General features: G+C 54.9%; 1 protein-coding gene and 1 long non-coding RNA gene across 2 annotated transcripts; one reads left to right on the plus strand and one right to left on the minus strand.

The window, feature by feature from the left end:
* The first annotated feature begins 554 nt into the window (after positions 1 to 554).
* Positions 555 to 10,066, plus strand: LOC113999106 (ankyrin repeat domain-containing protein 26-like). The gene is made up of 13 exons (XM_039390020.1): positions 555 to 595; positions 1,217 to 1,357; positions 1,775 to 1,889; positions 2,135 to 2,308; positions 2,397 to 2,500; positions 3,205 to 3,295; positions 3,893 to 4,068; positions 4,239 to 4,332; positions 4,797 to 5,044; positions 7,279 to 7,411; positions 8,633 to 8,896; positions 9,591 to 9,826; positions 10,006 to 10,066. Exons 1-13 carry the CDS (start codon positions 555 to 557, stop codon positions 10,064 to 10,066), a joined length of 1,878 nt encoding a protein of 625 aa, XP_039245954.1.
* Positions 10,067 to 18,335: 8,269 nt separating this feature from the next.
* Positions 18,336 to 19,451, minus strand: LOC114004197. The gene is made up of 2 exons (XR_003546504.2): positions 19,102 to 19,451; positions 18,336 to 18,526 (listed from the first exon to the last, which is right to left on the minus strand). It is a non-coding gene; the product is annotated as an uncharacterized LOC114004197 (long non-coding RNA).
* Between the last annotated feature and the right edge of the window lie 172 nt (positions 19,452 to 19,623).

Consider the following 19,623-nt stretch of genomic DNA (forward strand, 5'->3'; position numbering starts at 1 on the left):
GGTTAGGGTTAGGGTTAGGGTTAGGGTTAGAGTTAGGGTTAGGGTTAGGGTTAGGGTTAGGGTTAGGGTTAGGGTTAGGGTCAGGGTTAGGGTTAGTCCCCGGGTGTGACAAAGGGAGGACCAAGGCAGGGGGTGCTGAAGACGGCTCAGGTGGTGCAGAACTTCTGGGCCTTCACTTGGTGTTGTCCCTGGGACCAAGTGGGACAAGATGTGTTTGAAAGTTTCTTGCTGCCCTGCTGTGTGCTGCCCGTTGGCTGGTGGAGCAGCAGAGCAGAAATTCACTGTTGGCATCTGGCAACGCAGCAGGTGAGAGCAGTTCTGAGGGGGAGAGGGGGTGAGGTGTCTGCTCTTCAAGAGAGACAAGACAAAGGAGTTGGGGAATTGTCCTGGAACTCTGACCTGGTGGGCTTGGAGCGCTGGGTGGGCATTTCTTAAGAGCTGTGGTGGGTCCCGCCTGCTTGGGCTGGGATCCCACTTCCTCCTGAGCCTCATTTCATGGCAGTGTGTCCAGAGGCGGCCCGGCTCCAGGCTGAAGCAAAAAGCCAGAGCGGGTGATGCGGGAGCTGCTCCAGCACCTACTGCAGCCTCCGGCCCGGTGGGAGCGTCCCGGGCCCTGCCCCGGGCGCCCTGAGGCGGGGCAGTGCCCACTCCCGCCGGCCGCCCTCACAAGGCCCAGGCCGCCTCCTTCCCACAAGGCCCAGCAGGGCCCCCTCACACCTGCCCCGCCCTGCCCTGTCCCGCCCGGCCCCACCCTGCCCCGTGGCCTCTGTCACACCCCACGCTGACGTGCTGAGCCTTCCACCAGCCATTGTGACGCCACAGGCGCCAGTCGGGCACGGCTTTGTTGGTGCCCGCAGCCGGCGCCCAGAGCTGCTGTAGCCTCTCGGGGAGCAGCAGCACATCCCGCTCGGGGAGCATTGCGCGCCTGCATCGCCGTCTTGGCAGCTGCAGGCCACGACCACTGCGCAGGGCGACCTCGTCTGCCTTGTGCTTCATACCCTGTGCCCATCCTTCTTCTCGTCCCCTTTGTCACCCTCCCCCTAAACCTCGCCCCGTCCCATTCCTCATCCCCACTTGGCTCCCGGCAGCCCGCCGGGGGCTTCTTGCCCTTCCTGCTGCTGGGAGCTCCAAGCAGGGCCATGCCGTGGCTTCTGAGCAAGAAGCGACGGCAGTCGCCCTCCAGCAGCCCCAGTGGGCAGCCCTGGGCTGCCACCAGCTCCAGCAGCGCCTCCCCGCTCCGGGAGCAGGGGCTGGGCAGGCTGCACCGCGCGGCCGCCCGCGGGGACCTGGGCTGGCTGAGGCGCTGGCGCTGGTACGTCAAGGTAGTCGGCATCGACAGGCCAGACCAGGAGATGCGGTGAGTTCTGGGCCACGCTGATGGCACACCTTGGCTGCTCCTGAGCCAAGCTGCAGTAGTCCTTGGCAGCCCTCTCTTAGGGACAAGGCTTGAAAAGTGACATTTGCCCTGTCAGCTGGGAGAGGGAACTCTTGAGCTTTTCACTGCTCGGAGCTGCCGGCCGGGCTCCAGCGCTGTTGCAAACACGTGTTGCCCACCTACCCCTTGGCCGTGGTCTCTCTGCAGGGCTGTTCTGCAGCTGCTCAGCCCTCACCTGTTCCCTTCTGCCCTCTGGCTCATCAGCACAGGCCTGTAACAGCAGCAGCAGCAGCAGCAGGAGGAGCAGAGTCGGAGCAGGGTCCCCAGGGTGCTGGGTAGAGACACAGCTTGGGCTCGTCCTTTGTCTGTCTGGGTTAAGAGTGTCTGTTTAATTTTTAGGACACCTCTGCATCTGGCTTCAGCCAATGGCCATGCAGATGTCATCAGATATCTGCTAAGAAAGAACAGCCAGCCCAACCTCGCTGACAACTTCAAGAGAACGGCCCTGATGAAGGTGTGTGGAATGCCTTCTGAGCTTGGAGGTGGGGCTTAGTGCTGGTGTGTTAAAGGGGAGGTGTCTGGCAGGATTCCTTGCAGGGCAGGGCCATAGAAACACGCCTATTGCAATGGGCACGGCACAGCCTCTGTTAGCTGATCTTTGAAGATGGTCTTCTATGCCAGCACTCAGGAGCTGAGGGAGTTGTGAGAGAGGGGGATGGAAAAGTTGGAAGTCTTTCCCTTTTGGTGTGTTGTTGCCAGGCAGTCCAGCAGGAGCAGGAAGAATGTGTTGCTGTTCTGCTGGAACACGGTGCCGACCCCAATCTGGCAGACGCTGACGGCAACACTGCCCTTCACCTGGCTGTGCTCTCTAAAAACACAGCTGTAGCAGGGCTGTTACTGGAGCATCATGCCAAGAGTGATGCTCAGAACCAGGTAACCTTGGCATGTGGCTAAAGCTGCTCTTTCCAACAGCTGCACAGCTTGTCTGTGTCTTTCTAATGGGGATTCTTTCTCCTTTTAGTGGGGATTTACCCCCTTCAAACTTGCAGCCTTCCAACAGCATGAGGAGATGGAGTGCCTTCTGAAACAAGCAGCTGACAGGCCTGCTCAAGCCCAGGGGGAAAGGTGAGGGCTTTGTCAAAACAGCACCCGGGTGTTCTCGGTAGTCTGCAAGTGTGACCCAGACGAGGGGTGTGGCAATGAGCTGGGAAAAAGAAGGAGCAGCCCCGTGGAAGCAGTTCCCCGTGGGACTGGTAAATGCAGGTCTGCACTTGGCTGCTCTCCTACATCAGGGGCTCTCATCCTTTGCCCACTGAGGTCTGCAAGAAAGCCTTGTCTGTGGTGCCCTCTCCCCACCCAGAGCCAGAGCCATGGGGAAACTTGCCAGTAGCTCAGCAGCGTGGCTGCTCTGCAGGCCAGGGGGGTTTAAGGCACGGCAGAGTTGGGGCGTGAAGTGCTCTGAAGGGAAGCATTGGGGGAAAGAGAAGCAACACTGTCCCAGGGGACACGAGGGGCTCCGAGCGCACAGGAGGAAACTTCCTGCCATGGAGATGGTCAGGGGGTCGAAGGGCTTGCCCCGGGAGTTTGTGCAGCCGCATGTGGGGGGACTTTGAAGAGCAGTGCAAGGAGCCCTGAACAGCACGGCCTGACCTCGTAGCTGAGGCTGCTTTAGGGAGGCCCCTTCTAAGAGAAATTCTCCAGTGCTTCCATGGACTTGGCTTTGCTTTCACGGAGCTTGTAGGAAAGGGGGAAAGAGCTCTTTTGGGAGCAAGCAGGGGAAAAATGATGCAGGATCAGACATGTTTCTGATGAAATTTTGGATGCTTTAGGACTGCTCTTGTGGTTCCTGGAAGCCATGAGGCTCACCTGGAGGAAGATAATCTGTGCTTGCAGAAGGAGTTGGACAGGGTTGACGCGGAGGTATGGAAAGCCTGTCCCCACAGGGATAAACCTGGGGGTGCCTGTTGCTTCCTCTCCATCATGAAAACGGACAAACCATCCGTTTGGCATCCTCTGCTTCCTGCTCAGGGGCTGCTGGGCACCTCTCTCTGCACTACATTCCGGGTCTTTCCCACTTCAGAAAACTCCCCGTGCTCCCCATGTGCAATCCTGGGCTCCCGAGCACATGTGCCAGAGCACTTGGCCTCTGACACTTGCCAGACACCTTCCTTTAGGGAGATGAACTATTTCACTCCTCTCTTCCTGGAGTAGCAAGCAAGGCAATACAAGAAGTGTCCCAGGTCACAAAACAGGTCGGAGGGGCAGTGTCGGTGCTTAGAACTGAGCTGTAGGAAAGCAGTGGAGGGAGGGGAGAGGCTGCTGTAAAAGAGGACAAAGGCATCCAGCTTGTGTTCATTGGGGAGTAGAAGTGAAGCTTTGAAGGGACTTGAATGGAATGCAGTTCTTTGGGCAGAGGGGATGCACACAGACCTGCAGCACCTGAGTTCTTCAGCAGCAGCTGGCTCCTCTCTGGAAAAGCTCCCCTGACAACTGTGCATTCCTCCCGTGATTTTACAGCCGCGGGAGGAGGAAGAAAAGCATCTTCAGTCCGAGCATCGTGTTGGTGACTTGAAGACTGCCTTGGATGACAAGGGAAGAGAAGCAAGAACTTCTTCCCAGAAACTGCAGGACGTCCCGTTGGCATCTTCCGAGACCAATCCGACCGTAAAACAACTGGAAGAAGACGCGCAAGAGTAAGAGAGTAACCCAGTGAAGCGAGGGGTCTGTGGCTTTGGGGGATTGGGTGGAAACAAGGGCAGAGTCAGTGGGATTTTGAAGGACACTTCTGCTGTGGATTTTGTTCCTTAGCACAGTTTGTCTGGCATTGGCTTTTCTGGGAATAAGACCTGTATTTCTTCTTAAGCTTTGCAAGTGGAAACAGCAGATTGGAAGCCACTGTCCAGCAGCCAAGCGACAGCGTTGAAGCCCTTCTGAGAGACCTGCAAGCCTCTGCCTCAGTAAGCTGGTCCTAAATGTCCCTTTTTGTGACTCTTGAGCCTAGTTGCCTATTTCTGTGGGGAAACTGTAAGAGGAAGTTTTCCTGGAGAGCCTGGGGAGCTCAGTTTCTGCCTTCTCCTCAGCAGAGGCTGCTCAGAAAGCAGCCTGCTCCTTTCCCCAGCTGCTACAAAAGCCCTGAGGGTATTTGTTGTGCTGGACACTCGAGATCATAGATTCTAAATGAGGAGTTTCATCCTGAGCTCCAAGGGACCTGGAAGTATTGCTGCCAGAAATGTCTCCCAAATTCTTAAGTAGGTCTAAAGTTCCTTCTTTCTGTTGGGGAATCTTTCAAGTGTTTTCTAGGCTCGTTTCCAGTAGATGATAAATACAGTTGCCATGGCCACCCCCTTGAGAGGTTTGCCCAGAATTCACTGCCTTTAGATCACGCTGAGTTCCCTTTTCTTTTTTTTCTTGCTGTGTCCAGGGTGGTGAACTTTCCCAGCAGCTGGACATGGAGCCTAGAACAGGCATGCAGCCAGAGGCCCCAAAGCAGGCTTTGAGAGAAGAGCTGTCCAGTCTGCTTGGGAAGTGTGAAAAACTGGAGAAGAGCAAATGTCAGCTGCAAGAAGAGATGACAAAACTCCATCATCGATTGGAGACTTTGGGGCTGGATGGCAGCCAAACAGAACAATGGAAAAGAGAGGTGGCAGAACGAGCTGACCAGGAAATAAGGTCAGCCTCGTTTTGCCAGTAAGTGAATTTCTCCCCAGTGTCCAGAGGCACTACGTAAACTTCTCTCGTGGCCATGGTTTTGGGTCTTTTTCTTTTGCTCCTGTCTTCTGTGTGTTAGCTTCTGTCTCTGCTGAAGGCAGTGGCAGAAGGCAATCTGGTTGGGCAGGAGTGCTGTCATGGGTTCTGCTTTGGTTGCTGCTGGGAGTGAGGAGGCACAGCCGCCTCTCTGAGTAAGGCTGGGCCCTTGGAACTGGGTGTGTGCCATTTTGTGCTGGGCAGAGCTCTCTTTTTCTTGTGGTGGTTGAAGGTGCACTGTCTCCTTCAGGCACAGGCAGCCCACCAGGACACATTAGGACAAATTGCAGACAGTCATTGTGATTCCATGAGAATCCAGCTGGAAGAAAGAATTAGAGATCTGGAAAGTGAATTGGACAGGGTCAAAAAAACCCAACAAGAGAGTGCTTCTTGGAAAGAAGTAACACAGGGACAAATGGAAATGTACAAGGAGCTGTATCAGGAGGAAGTGACAACCAGAAGATGCCTTGCCAAGAAACTGGAAAGGTAAGTCCAGGCTTTTTTGGAGTGGTAATAAGAGACTCCTTTTTCTTCATGCATTTGCCTTCGAAATCATCTTCTACATCTGGCCAGCATTACTGCCCTCCATTGGCCACCAGGGTCTGATGGAGTTGCCAAGACGCTCTCCTTGATATTGGAAAAGTCGTGGCAGTCAGGGGAAGTCCCAGGTGAGGGGAAAAAGGGAAACCCACTGTCCCCATCTTTGAAAGGGGTAGAAAGGAGGGCCCTGGGAACTGCCAACCTGTCAGCCTCCCCTCTGTGCCTGGGAAGGTCATGGAAAAGATCCTTCTGGAAGCTCTGTCAAGGCACATGGATGACAGGGAGGTGATTGGAAGCAGCAGCACAGCTTCCCCAAGGGCAAGTCCTGCTTGACCGACCTGGTGGCCTTCTAAGAAGGAGTGACAGCACCAGTGGACAAGGGCTACCCATGTCATCTCCCTGTCATTCTGGAAAGCCTTTGACACAGTCCCCCACAACATCCTTCTCTCCAAAGTGGAGAGAGATGGATTGGATGCGTGGACTGTTAGATGGATAAGAAATTGGGTGAACAGTCCCATGCAGAGGTGGTGATCAATGGCTCAGAGTGCTGAGGGCCATCAGTGCCGAGTGGTGTCCCTCAGGGGTCTGGGTTGGGCCCAGTGTTCTTTAATCTCTTCACTAATGATCCAGAGAAAGGGATGGAGTGCGTCCTCAGCAAATTTGAGGCTGACACCAAGCTGAGGGGTGTGGTTGACACAGCTGATGCCACCCAGAGGGCCCTGGACCAGCTGGAGAAGTGGGCCCATGGCAATCTGCTGATGGTTTAACCAGAGCCAGTGCAAGATGGTGCCCGTGGCTCAGGGCAGCCCCTGTATCAGTGCAGGCTGGGGGATGAAGAGGGGCAGAGCAGCCCTGCCGAGAAGCCCTTGGGCTGGAGGAGAGGCCGGACATGAGCCGGCGATGTGCGCTCGCAGCCCGGAAAGCCAATTGTGTCCTGGGCTGCGTCCAAGGCAGCGTGGCCAGCGGGTGGAGGGAGGGCATTCTGCCTCTCTGCTCTGCCCTTGGGAGAGCCCAGCTGGAGGGCTGCATCCAGCTCTGGGCTCCTCAGCACAGCAAGGACCTCCAGCTGTTGGACTGAGCCCAGAGGAGGCCACCAAAGGGCTCAAAAAGATGGAGCACCTCTGCTAGGAGGAAAGGCTGGGACAATTGCAACCCTTCAGCCTGGAAAAGAGAAGGCTTTGGGGTGACCTACTGGTGGCCTTTTGGAGTGTGAAGGGAACCTACAAGAAGGATGAAGAGAGTGCATTTAAAAGAGCCTGTAAGGGAGAGGACAAGGGGGAATGGCTTCAAACGGAAAGAGAGGAGGTTTAGATTTGATCCTCGGAAGAAATTGGTTCCTGGGAGGGTGGTGAGGAACTGCAACAGGTTGCCCAGAGAAGCTGTGGATGCCCCATGCCTGGAAGTGTTCAAGGCCAGGTTGGATGGGGTTGTGAACAAGCTGGTCTGGTGGAAGGTGTCCCTGCCCACAGCAGGAGGCTTGGAACTGGATGATCTTTAAGGTCCCTGCCAAGCCAAGCCATTCTAGGCTTGGATGCTGTCTGTGCTGTTTCTGTGAGACTGTGGGGGAAAGGCTGGTTCTTCCCGTGTTTCATGGTTTTCTTCACTAATTTGCTGTGCAGGTTGGAAAAGCTTCTGAGGATAGAGAGGAGGAAAGTCAGGGTTAATGAAGAGAAAGAAAGCCAGTCCCAGCTGGAAGAAATGAAGAGCAGATATTCTGAAAAGGTCAAGGAAGTTGATAGATTACAAGCAGAGGTGAGCTGTGCTCTGGGTGGGGCTTTTTGGTTGTGGTGTTCCTTCTTTTGGAACCTGGGAGATGCTTTCCCTCTATTTCTTGTCACGTTGATGATTTTTTTTATTTCCCTGGCTGCATTTTGGATGTGATGGGCTTTTCTTAATGCTCCTCCTGCTGTTCCAGTGGGAGATGACTCGAACTAATCCGGAGGTAGTTCTCCTTCTGGGGAAAGATGCAAATGTTAATGCAAAGCAGTAGGTGTAAGGGCTGATGGAGGCCAGGCTGTCCTGCAGAGGAGGGGCAAGCCAGGAGTGGCAGCCAGCCTGGCAGGGTGTGTGAGCTGAGGGGCCAGGGAGCCGTCCCACAGGCCCTGAGCAGGAAGAGCAGAACAGGTCCGCTGACAGTGAGCGGGGTCAGCCAAGAGTGCAGATCCCCCGGCTGGGCCTGAGGGATGGGCAGGTCTGCCGTCCTGGCAGGACATCACGTGCATGGGCTGAGAGCAGTGGGGCCCAGCTCAGGCCTGGCTGCAGCTGGAGGGAGGCTGTGACAGCGTCCTCTGGGTGTGACAGATGAATTGCTGCCCTGGCAGAGAGGGGAGGAACAGCGCTGTCACTGGCAGGGCACCATCAGCCCCTGAGCCCTGTCTCAGGCACGAGCTGAGCAGGAGGCACTTGAGGTTTGGCTTTTCTCCACAGTGTTGTTGCTGCCCAGGGCCCAAGGAGGACAGGGGCCTCCCAGGGGAAAATCTGTCCCTTCTTGCTCACGGGGAGCTGTTTCAGCCCATCCTGTGGCGGGGAGCCAGAAGGACTGTTCCCAGCAGTGCTTTTGAGGCTGCTCTGCCTGTGCAGCAGTGGCACAGAACCTCTCATTCCTTCTCCCCTCGTCACTCGGATCCGTTGCTAAAGCGGCGTCTGTCAGAGTCACGCTTGGGTTTGAAGGCATCCCTGCAGAATGGCTTCCTGCCTTTGCAGTCATTCCTTTGGAGTCCAGAAGCTTGGAGCATTTTTGCATGAGGAACTCCAAAAGGATGGGAAGCTGAGGAATCCCATGACAAATGATGGGAAAGCTGTTCTTGCTGGAAAAGAAGAGCCTGATTGCACTTTGTGTCTAGTCCTGAGCCAGCAGATGATGAATAAAGTCTCCCTGGGCACCCCCTTTTGGGGTTTTCCCAGAATTCACTGCCTTTACATCGCGCTGTTCCTTTTTTTTCTTTCTGTCTGCAGGTTGCTGAACTTTCCCAGCAGCTGGACAGGGAATGTAAACAGTGCACGCAGCTGGAAGCCAAAAACCAGGCTTTGCAAGAAGAGCTGTCTGCCCTGCGTGGGAAGTGCGAGAACCTGGCGATGGACAAATGCCAGCTGCAAGAAGAGCTGGCAAAACTGCATCATCATTTGGAGACCAACTTGGTGGATTGCAGCCAACTAGAACAATGTAAAAGAGAGGTGGAAGAGCGAGCCGACCAGGAAATAAGGCAAAAACTCCAAGAAGTCAATGAGTTTTTGCAAGTAAGTGAATTTCTCCCCAGTGACCACAGGCTCTATGTAAACTTCTCTCGTGGCCATGGTTTTGGTCTTTTTCTTTTGCTCCTGTGTTCTGTGTGTTAGCTTCTCTCTTTGCTGAAGGCAGTGGCAGAAGGCAATCTGGTTGGGCAGGAGTGCTGTCCTGGGTGTGGAATGTGCCGGCAGGTCCCTGAATCCAAAGGCTGCCCAAGGCAGATTCCCACTTTGCAGTGCCTGGGGGGGATCTCTGTGTGCTGCTCTGCTTCTCACTGCTCATCCTTGGATGGGTTTGGCAACTTCCAGCTGGCATGGCCAGACCTACAGGTGCTGCTTTGTCCTTGCAGGGGGGGAAGGTGCTCAGAAAAGGAGTCCCTTAAATGACAGGGGTGGGGCTGAGGGGGTGGAGGTGGGGGATGCTCTTCTTGTCTTTGAAGAATCCTTTTCCATGTGCCCTGTCCTACAGACACAGGGTCTCTTCATTAGTAGCTTTGAAGAAGAGTGCTAATTTGGGCTTCTTTGCCAGTGCAAAGAATTCTTTGCCCTGGGAGCTCCTGGGTTCTGCCTTGGTTGCTGCTGGGAGTGAGGAGGCAGAGCCGCCTCTCTGAGTAAGGCTGGGCCCTTGGAACTGGGTCTGTGCAATTTTGTGCTGGGCAGAGCTCTCTTTTTCTTGTGGTGGTTGAAGGTGCACTGTCTCCTTCAGGCACAGGCAGCCCACCAGGACACCTTAGAAGAAATCAGAAGCAGTCATTTCGACTCACTGAAAAAGCAGATGGAAGACAGAATTAGAGATCTGGAACGTGCACTGGGAAGGAGAAAAAGCAACCAAGCAGAAAGACCTTTTCCAAAAGAATCCACCCAGGCAGAAGTGGACAAGTACAAAGAGCTGTATCTGGTGGAAGCCAAAACCAGAAAAAGCCTAGCCAAGAAACTGGAAAGGTAAGTCCCTGCTTTTTTGGACTGGTAAGAACAGACTCCTTTATCCTTATGCAATTTCCTTCTAAAATCCCTTTTCTACATCTGGCCAGCGTCAGGTGGGAAAGCAGAACGTGGCATCTTTGTGGGGAAAGTTCCTTGAGACCCTTCCCTTCATCAGACCTGTCTTCCTTTCTCTTTAGAGTTCCAGCAGTAACCCCACAGCAGCACCACTATGGCATTGTTGGTGTCTTCTCAAGTTGAGGTTGTTTTAGCAGGCAGTCTTTTTGCCAGTCTCAACTCTCCTCATCCCGTGGGTGACAGAGAAGATGAATCTTGTTCCCTTTGCTGTTTGAATAAGGAGAGGCCTCTCGCAGAAGAGAGTTGGATTCTGTGAATCCAAACTAAGAAGGCTCTTTCTTGGCTTCTGTTTTGGCAGCGGGTCTGAGGGTTGAGCTTTCCTTGAGAAGGCCAGGCTAGCCCAGAGTTCTTATGGAGGTGCCACTCGCTGCTCCTTGCACTTGGTGTGATTTCTTAGGAACAGGCCCTGTGAACAAGCTCAGATCAAAGGATGTGCTGGTTTTGGACGCTCTTCATGCCCTTGGCTTTTAGAAGTCGAGTAGTAGCCAAGGCCGTGGAGGGTAATTTTGCGAAAGCCTTCCTGCCAAAAATGACTTTGTGTGCTTGTGAATGTTTCAGAGCTAATGAGAGACTTGCAGAGGCCAACACCAAGCTCCTTTGGGAACGCCACAGAAGCAGATCTGCAGTCCCAAGCAGCGCCGTCAGCGGACACCTGGCTGCAAGTCCACTTCTGGATTCAACTGGCCTGGGACATCTTGGCATCAGTTTGGGACTGAGCAGAAGCCTGGGTCTCAGAACAGCACCCAGACACCTGTGGTAAAGCTGAAGACAGGTATGTATGAATTTTCCAGAGTGGTCAGAGGCAAAAAAATATGGAAATGGAAGCAATGAGCTGTGGAACTCCATTCTTTGACAAGAGAAACCGTGGGAAAGAGCACTGTGGTGCAGAAACCTCCCACCTAAGTTCTACACTCTTAACTCTGTCAATGCTACATCTTAACTGTGTCTTTTCTGTATAATTCTGGGCACGACAGGAATGGGATGCAAAAATGGCTAGAGGCCTTCAACGAGGTAATGTGTCATTATGTCAGGAGGGTTTTTAAGCAAAAAGGTGACTATTTCTAACTCTTGACAGCTCTCCAGCCATTTTTTCCAAGTTCCTGTGAGAAGTAGGTTTTGGGGGGTTTTCTGCCAGCCTTCCAGTTGAGACTGGAATGTGAAAACTTGCTGCTTCCCAAAATGTTGCATCCAATGTTATGCAGTTGCCTGGAAAAAGCCAAGCGCAAAGAAACACTTGGCTGAAGCTGAAGTTGCCCTTCACTAGAGTTGATCTCAAGCACAAACAGCAAAGCAGCCACGAGACCAGATTTTTAAAAGCTTCAGCCATCACTTCCCCTCCCGTGTACACCCATGGCATTCAGCACTAAACCAAACCATCCCCATTCTTTGCTGTTAGTTCTTGATTTTTGCTAGGATTCTGTGATTCATGGCTTGTCTTGGTAGCTTAGGTGGTGCAGTCTTTCTTGGAATAAGCAAGAAGATCAGTGACAAAAGAGAATCTGTCTCTGGGAAAAGATTATTCGGTCCTTTTTCGGCAAATATCAGTTCAGTGCTTGCCATCCATAGCATAAAACCTGCTGTAGAATTTGAGGCCAGGTGTCCAAAGAGGGCTGTCCAATGTGGTTTCAGAGCCAACAGGGGGACCACAGACATGGGGTTTGTTCTCAGACAACTGCAAGAGAAGTGCAGGGAACAGAACAAAGGTCTCTCTGGAACCTTTGTTGAGCTCACCAAGGCTTTCCATCCTGTGAGCAGAAAAGGTCTGTGGCAGATTTTGGAACATTTACATTGTCCCCCCAAGTTCCTTAAAATGATCATCTCGCTCCATGAGGATCAGCACGGCCAAGTCAGATATGGCAATGCACTCTCTGAGCCCTTTCTAATATCCAATGGTGGGAAACAAGGCAGCGTTCTCGCACCAACCCTGTTCACAATCTTTGTCAGCAGGATGCTCCAAAGGGCCATGGCAGACCTTGATGAAGAAGGTGGGATCTACATCCCATATCGTACCCATGGAAGCCTTTTCAACCTAAGGCGACTGAAGGCCCACACTAAGACCTTAAACCATCTTGTCCGGGAGCTGCTTTACGCTGCCGCCGCCGCCCTCGTGGCTCACACAGTGGCAGCTCTGCAGCGTTTAACATCCTGCTGTGCTGAGGCTGCTGAGCTCTTTGGGCTGGGCGTCAGCTTGAAGAAGACACAAGTTCTCTATCAACCAGCACCTCAGGAAGGCTTCCATCACCCCCACATCACCATTGGCCAATCAGAGCTCAAATCAGTCCAGCAGTTTAATTACCTGGGTGACCTCATCTCCTCGGACGGTGAGATTGACGGAGAGACAGACAACAGGTGAGCAAAGGCATCGAGAGCTTTTGGAAGGCTCCATCAAAGAGTTTGGTGAAATAAACACCTGAAGAAAAGCACCAAGATCAGTGTTTACAGAGCCATAGTGCTGTCTACTCTCTTCTACGGATCTGAATCGTGGGTCATCCACCGCCACCACCTGTGGCTCCTCGAACGCTTCCATCAACGCTGTCTCCGCACAATCCTAAACATCCCCTGGTCAGATGATGTGACCAATACGTCTGTTCTAGAACAGGCAGCAGGCACAAGCATTGAGGCCATGTTGCTGAGAACACAGCTGAGCTGGGCAGGGCACGTCTCCAGGATGAAGGACCAACCACCGCCTCCCGAAGGTCCTGCTTTATGGTGAACTTGCCACCGGCTGCCGCAAGAGAGGAGCCCTGAAGAGGAGATACAAGGACTGCCTGAAACAACATCTCAGCCTTGGCCATATTGATCATCATAACTGGTCTGCTCTGGCCTCCAATCGGGAGGTCTGGAAACACACCATCTATAACGCTGCTGCTCCCTTTGAGAACGCATGCAGGATCACCTCTGAGGAGAAAAGACAACGAAAGAATCGTGCCTTGCAGAATTTACCACCTAAGGAGTCTTTCTGCTGTACCTTTTGCAACCAAACGTGTCTATCTCACATTGGCCTCTTTAGCCACCAGCGTGCTTGTAGCAAATGTGGGTAGAGCCCTTCCCAAATCTTCGTTGGCGAAGCCCAGCCGTGATGATGCTGATAAAGTGGTCTGTGAGGTTGGTGGGTGTGCATGCTTTATGGAGCTATCTTCATGTACCCAGCACACTGAATGAAGTCATGTGGGCTTTCTAACCCAAAAAACTGGTTGGAGAGTTTGTTTCCCAGTTTTCAGTACCAGAACCTGATGGAACCAAGGGGATCCTGTGACACTGTGGGGGCTCAGGGAACCAAAGGGACCCTGGGACACTGTGGGGGCTCAGGGAACCAAAGGGACCCTGGGACACTGTGGGGGCTCAGGGAACCAAAGGGACCCTGTGACACTGTGGGGGCTCAGGGAACCAAAGGGACCCTGGGACACTGTGGGGGCCTCGTGGTGCCCAGGGCTGAGGAATCCCGTGGGTGCAGGTGGCTCAGGGAGCAGCTGCAGTTGGAGCTGTGGGATGAGCTCTGGGTGAGGGGCCTCAGACAAAAGGCCGTGAACTGCCCACCCTGGAGCAGCCAAGGGAGAGGACACTTGGAGACAGGGCAGGAGCCCAGGACTCAGCAGGAAGAGCGTTTTGTGTGCTTGGACTGTGAGGAGATAAAACCCCAAGGAGTTTTTTGTTGGGGGTCCTTCCTCGAGGCACCAGCTCAGCCTGTTTTTGTGTTTCTTCACAAGAAAGAAATTGTTTTCCTGTTTTTAAGACATCAGAGACTCTTCCATAGGAAAGCTGGGGTGGAAGCAGTGAGGAAACCTGGTCTGACTGTGAGAGTGGGGGTGTGGGGAGTCACAGGGGATCCGTTGGGTCACTGGAGCTGCTGCTGCTGGGAAGGGGCCTGAGGGTCAGCAGTGCCAGTCTGGGCTGGTGGGAGAGTGACTGCCAGGGAGTCTTGGGAATGGTGAGCCTGGGAAGTTCCCTTAAGAGTGTGAGGGGGATCTCGTGTGCAGAGACCCCCAGGAGCCCCCTGAGCCGCTCTGCTCATGGCAAGGATGCAGAGAAGGCAGAGTTACTGAACACCTTTGCACTGACAAGACCAGCCCTCAGGGATCTCTGGCCCAGGAGACCTGGATATAGGAATGTTGGAAGGAAGACCTTGCCTTGCTCAAGGAAGATTGGCTCAGAGAACACCTCAAATAACTCCACACCCACAAGTCCATGGGACACTTCATGACCTCCTGTCACCAAGGGGACCCTGTGACACTGGGGCACCTCGTGGTTATCAGTCTCTTCCAAACGTTGTGTGCAACCACAGAGAGGCAAAACAGTGGAGCCTGAGCGTGTGGATCCAAACTCTTCCCATCTCACCTGAAGATGTCCCTGCTAACAGAGGTCCTGTGTGTTCCCTCTGCTCTCTGGGCACTTGCATCCTTTGAGAGCTGCCCATCACTCTGGTAGCCAAGAGCACAGGGCAGGGGATCCCCTGGAGGGGGAATAGAGACATCTTTCCTAGATCACCTTGCTCAGAGCCCCATCCAACCTGGCCTTGAATGTTTGCAGGGATGGGGCATCCACCACCTCCCTGCAAATGTGTTCCTGTGTTTCAGCATTCTCACTCTAAAATATTTCTTCTTTATCTCTAGTCTGACCTAATCTTTTTGTAGTTTAAGCCCCTCAGCCCCTGTCCTATTGTGACAGGCCCTACTGAACCCTTTGCCCACATGTTTCTAGAAGCTGCCTTGAAGTCCTGGAAGGCCCCAAGGAGGTCTCCCCACAGCCTTTTCTTCTGCAGGCTGAAGAGCCCCCACTCTCTCAGCCTGTCTCCATGCGAGAGGTGCTGCAGCCCTGGGATCCCCTTGGTGGCCTCCTCTGGAAGTGCCCCAAGAGGTGCGTGTCTTTGCTGTGCTGAGGAGCCCATGGAGCTGCAGGAGATGCCAGGGCTGGCAGGGGAATCCCCCCAAGCCATTGCCATTGCGGGCGGGTGCGTTGCAGACAGCCAGAGGAGCCCAGAGCTGGAGGCAGCACTGCAGGAGGGGTCTCAGCTGAGCGGAGCAGAGGGGCAGAACCCCCCTGCCCTGCTGCCCACGCTGTGGGATGAGCCCAGGACGTGGGGGGTTGTGGGCTGTGAGCTCCCACTGCTGGCTCCCATCCTGCTTTTCATCCCCCACTGTCCCCATGGCCTTGGATGCAGGGCTGCTCTCCATCCCTTCAGCCCCGAGCCTGGCCCTTGAGATCTGGGGGCATTTGACCCCCGCTGGCCCCTTTGATCCCCTTTCCATCCCTCCCAGAGCCCAGGGGAGGACTGAGGGGCCTCGGCTGATTGTCCCTGACCCTCCCCTGCCCCGACACCAAGCTGTGCTCCTTGGGGACGGAGCTTGGACAGCCCCAGTCAGACCCTGTTTCCCGCCGTGCCCCCAAAGCACCGGGTGCCCCAGGGGCCGTGGGAACACCCATGGACACGGGAATGCACATTGAGTGGGAACACACCCACCCAGACAGGCCCAGAGCATTGCTTTGCATCGGGAGTTTATTGATTCTTGCAGGGAAATTCCCAGGGCACCCAGGGGATCAGGGGCGTCCTCCAGGGATGATCATCTCCTCGTGCCGCTGGAGGGGGACAGGGCACGGGTGTCACCACCAGCCCTGAAAGACAGAGCCCAAATCGTCCCCCCCAAAGGCCACTGCAACACGAGAGGGGCCTTGTCCTGCCCCCTCTCCCTGCAGGCCCTGCTCCCCTCAGCAGCCCCGGCTGAGCTGTCAGAGCAGAGTCGGGACGGCCGAGGAAGGTACCGGAGTCAGTTGTGTGCAGGGAAGATCTCTCCTTCCTCGGCATTTTCTCAGCTGCTTTTTTATCCCCCTCGCTGGCAGCAAGCAGGGTCCTTATTTTAGGTAACAAGCCACAGCCTTTTCATTGGCTGGGTTCTCTGGGCGACACATTTGGCAAAGCTCAAGGACCCTCCAACCCCCCCAAAAATTAACGGGGACCCTCCCAACCCCCCCAAAATTAAGGGGATCCTCCCGAGCTTCCAAAAATGAAAGGGATCCTCCCAAACCCCCAAAAATTAAGGGGACCCTCCTGATCCCCCCCAAAATTAAGGGATTTACTGGGATTTATTGGGATTTATTGGGATTTACTGGGATTTATTGAGATTTCCTGGGATTTATTGGGATTTATTGGGGTTTCCTGGGATATATTGGGAGTTAGTGGGATTTCCTGGGATTTATTGGGATTTCCTGGGATTTATTGGGGTTTCCTGGGATTTATTGGGATTTTTTGGGATTTACTGATATTTACTGGGATTTAATGGAATTTTTGGGATTTACTGGGGATTTATTGGGATTTCCTGGGATTTATTGGGATTTACTGGGATTTATTGGGATTTTTCCCCATTTTCCCTGATTCTCCCCCTTTTTTCCCTCCCCATTTTCCCATTTTCTCCTATTTTCCCTCCCCATTTTTCTCATTTTCTCCTGATTTTCCCTGATTTTCTCCCCATTTTCCCTCTCATTTTTCCCATTTTCTCCCCATTTTCCCTGATTTTCCCCCATTTTTCCCAATTCCCCCCATTTTCCCTCTCCCATTTCCCCCATTTTTCCTCCCATTTTCCCTGATCTTCCCTCACTTTTCCCTCCCCATTTTCCCATTTCTCTCCCATTTCCTTCTCTCATTTTTCCCATTTTCTCCCATTTTCCCCTCTCCCATTTTTCCCATTTTCCCCAACTTTTCCCTATTTTTCCCACTTTCTCTCTGATTTTCCCTGATTTTCCCCTCCCAATTTTTCCCATTTTCCCTCCCTATTTTCCCCCCATTTTCCCTCCCCCATTTTTCCCATTTTCTCCCCATTTTCCCTGATTTCCCCCATTTCCCCTCCCCATTTTCCCCCATTTTTTTCCCATTTCTCCCTGATTTCCCCCCATTTTTCCCACTCCCTCCTTTCCCCCCTCCCCCATTCCCGGTCCCGCTCTGCGCCCGCGAGAATTTGGGATCATTTGGGATCATTTGGGATCATTTGGGATAATTGAGGAGCGTTTGTTCCCAAAACAATGGACGGGGGGGGAGGGGGGACCCCCAAAAATGGGGGGGGCACCCAGAGACCCCAAAAATGGGGGAGGACCCCAAAAATTGGGGTCCCGGGGGGGATTATTGAGGGAATTTTGGGGTCCCTGGAGGGGATTTTGGGGTCCTTGGGGGCGATTTTGGGGTCTTTGGAGGGGAATTTTGGGGTCCCTGGAGGGAAATTTTGGGGTCCTTGGGGGGATTTTGGGGTCCCTGGGGGGGAATTTGGGGTCCTTGGGGGGGATTTTGGGGTCCCTGGGGAGAAGTTTGGGGGTTATTGGGGGAACTTTGGGGTCCCTGGAGGGATTTTGGGGGTCCCGGGGGGAATTTTGGGGTCCTTGGGAGCGATTTTGGGGTCCCTGGAGGGGATTTGGGGGTCCCAGGGGGGGAATTTTGGGGTCCTTGGGGGGCACTCGGGGAGGGGACCTCCAAAAATGGGGAGAGGTCATCCAAAGACCCCCAAAAATTGAGGGGGGGGGTCACCCAAAAACCCCCCAAAATTGGGGGGGACTCTCCAAAAATAGGGCGGGAGGACCCCCAAAAATGGGGACGGGGGCACCCAAGGACCCCCAAAAATTGAAGGGGGGCACCCAGAACCACCCCCCTCCCCCAAATCCTTTCTCTCCCTCCCCCCACCCCAAAATTCCAGGAATTTGGGGCCCTTCCCCCTCCCCCCCCCAAATTCCGGCTCTGGTCCCGCCCCCCCCCTTAATTGCTGAGCAAAGGAACGGGCGGGGCTGGGGCACCGCGGCCCCAAAAATAGGGACCCCCCGCCCCCAAACCCCCTCCCGGATCCCTCGGACCCCCCCAAAATTTGGGCCCCGCCGGATCTCTGGGACCCCCTCAGACCCCCCCGGGGACCCCCCAAAATCTGCCCTCCCCATACCCTGTTACCTGGGTAGACCTGATGTCCCAAACACACCTGAGACCCCCCCAAAAAACTCACCTGGGACCCCCCAGCACCCACAGGTGACCCCCCGGACACCCCCAAATACCTGAGACCCCCCCAAAATTTGGGACCCCTCGGATCTCTGGGACCCCCTTCCCACACTCTGAGGAGGGTCTTGGAATATTTGGGGGGGTCTTTGGGGGGTGATTTTGGGTCCCTGTCAGGATTTTGGGGGTCCCTGGGGGGGAATTTGGGGGTCTTGGGGGGATTTGAGAGTTACTGGGAGCACTGGGGGGACACTGGGAGGTTACTGGGAGGCACTGGGGGGTTACTGGGAGCACTGGGGGGAACTGGGAGGGACTGGGGGGTTACTGGGAGCACTGGGGGGAACTGGGAGGCACTGGGGACACTTTGGGTCTCTCCTCAAGCCCCGCCCCGACCACACCCCATCAGGCCACGCCCCATCAGGCCACACCCCCTCATCTGCAAGACCTTTATTGACAACCAGAACCCTCTCCCCCCTCATGGGCGGGGCTCCGCTGGCTCCTCCCCTTCTTCCGGTGTGGGTGTGGCCAAGGCCAGTACCGCCCCCCTCCAGCGCTCCAGCCAATGGGAGAACGGGATGCGGCCGGGGGGCGTGGCCTGGATGTGCTGGGCGGGGAGGTCCCACCTGGAGGGCGTGGCTTAGCCAGGAGGGGGTGTGGCCAAGCCAGGATAAAGCCACACCTCCTCTAAACAAGCCACACCTCCCAATGAAGCCACACCCCTCCAAAATTAAACCACGCCCCAAAAGCCACAACCTGCAAGTTGAAGCCACGCCCCTCCCAATCCAGCCATACCCACTTTGATGAAGCCACACCCACTTAAAAATGAAATCACACCCCCACTGAGACCACACCCACAATCAAGCCACACCCCCTCCAAGTCAAGCCACACACAAAATGAGGCCACACCCCCTCAGAAATAAGCCCCACCCCTCATCAATTAACCCACACCCACTCTAATTAAACCACGCCCCTCCCCACCAGGCCACGCCCCTTCCCAATTAAACCACCCTAATCAAGCTGCCCCTTAATTAGGCCACACCCTTTCCTATTAAGCCACACCCCTAAGGTGAAGTCACACCCCCTAATTAAGCCACACCCCCACTAATTAAAGTCACGCCCCCAAACCTCACACATCTTATAATCAAGCCACACCCCCTCCCAGTGAGGCCCCACCCCCAGGGGGCGTGTTCTGGCTCACCATTGGCTGACGGTGTCCAGGAGGCGGGGCCAGCCCTCGAGACACTCCTGGCACTTGTCACTGACCAATCGCAGCCTCTGCAGCAGCTCAGGGGCGGGGCCCGGGAAGGGGCGGGGCCCGATAGGACACACCTCCTTTGCAGGAGGAGGCCCCTCCCCCTTTTTGGGAAGCCTTGCCCCCTTTTTGGGAAGCCCCGCCCTCCGGAGCTCGTGGCGGAGCTCGGCCACGCGGTGCAGCAGGAGGGGGAGGGGCTGGGGGAGGGAGGGGGTGGGGCCAGGTCAGGCCACACCCACACCAGAGCCACACCCACTTTCACAAAGCTCCTCCCCTCAGTCTCAAAACCACTTGGCCCTGCCCACTTTTGACCCCTCCCCCAACCCCTCAGGCCCCTCCCCCACCATTCCAGCCTCTTCCCCACACCCTAAGCCCCTCCCCCTGAAGCCTTTTTTTGTCCCCTTTGGCCCCACCCCCTTTAGCCCCTCCCCCACCCCTCCAATCCTTCCTCTTTTAAGCCCCTCCCCC

The sequence above is a fragment of the Pipra filicauda genome, unplaced genomic scaffold (assembly GCF_003945595.2).
Source record: "Pipra filicauda isolate LSUMZ 115617 unplaced genomic scaffold, ASM394559v2 scaffold796_size105821_pilon, whole genome shotgun sequence".
Classification (NCBI taxonomy): domain Eukaryota; kingdom Metazoa; phylum Chordata; class Aves; order Passeriformes; family Pipridae; genus Pipra; species Pipra filicauda.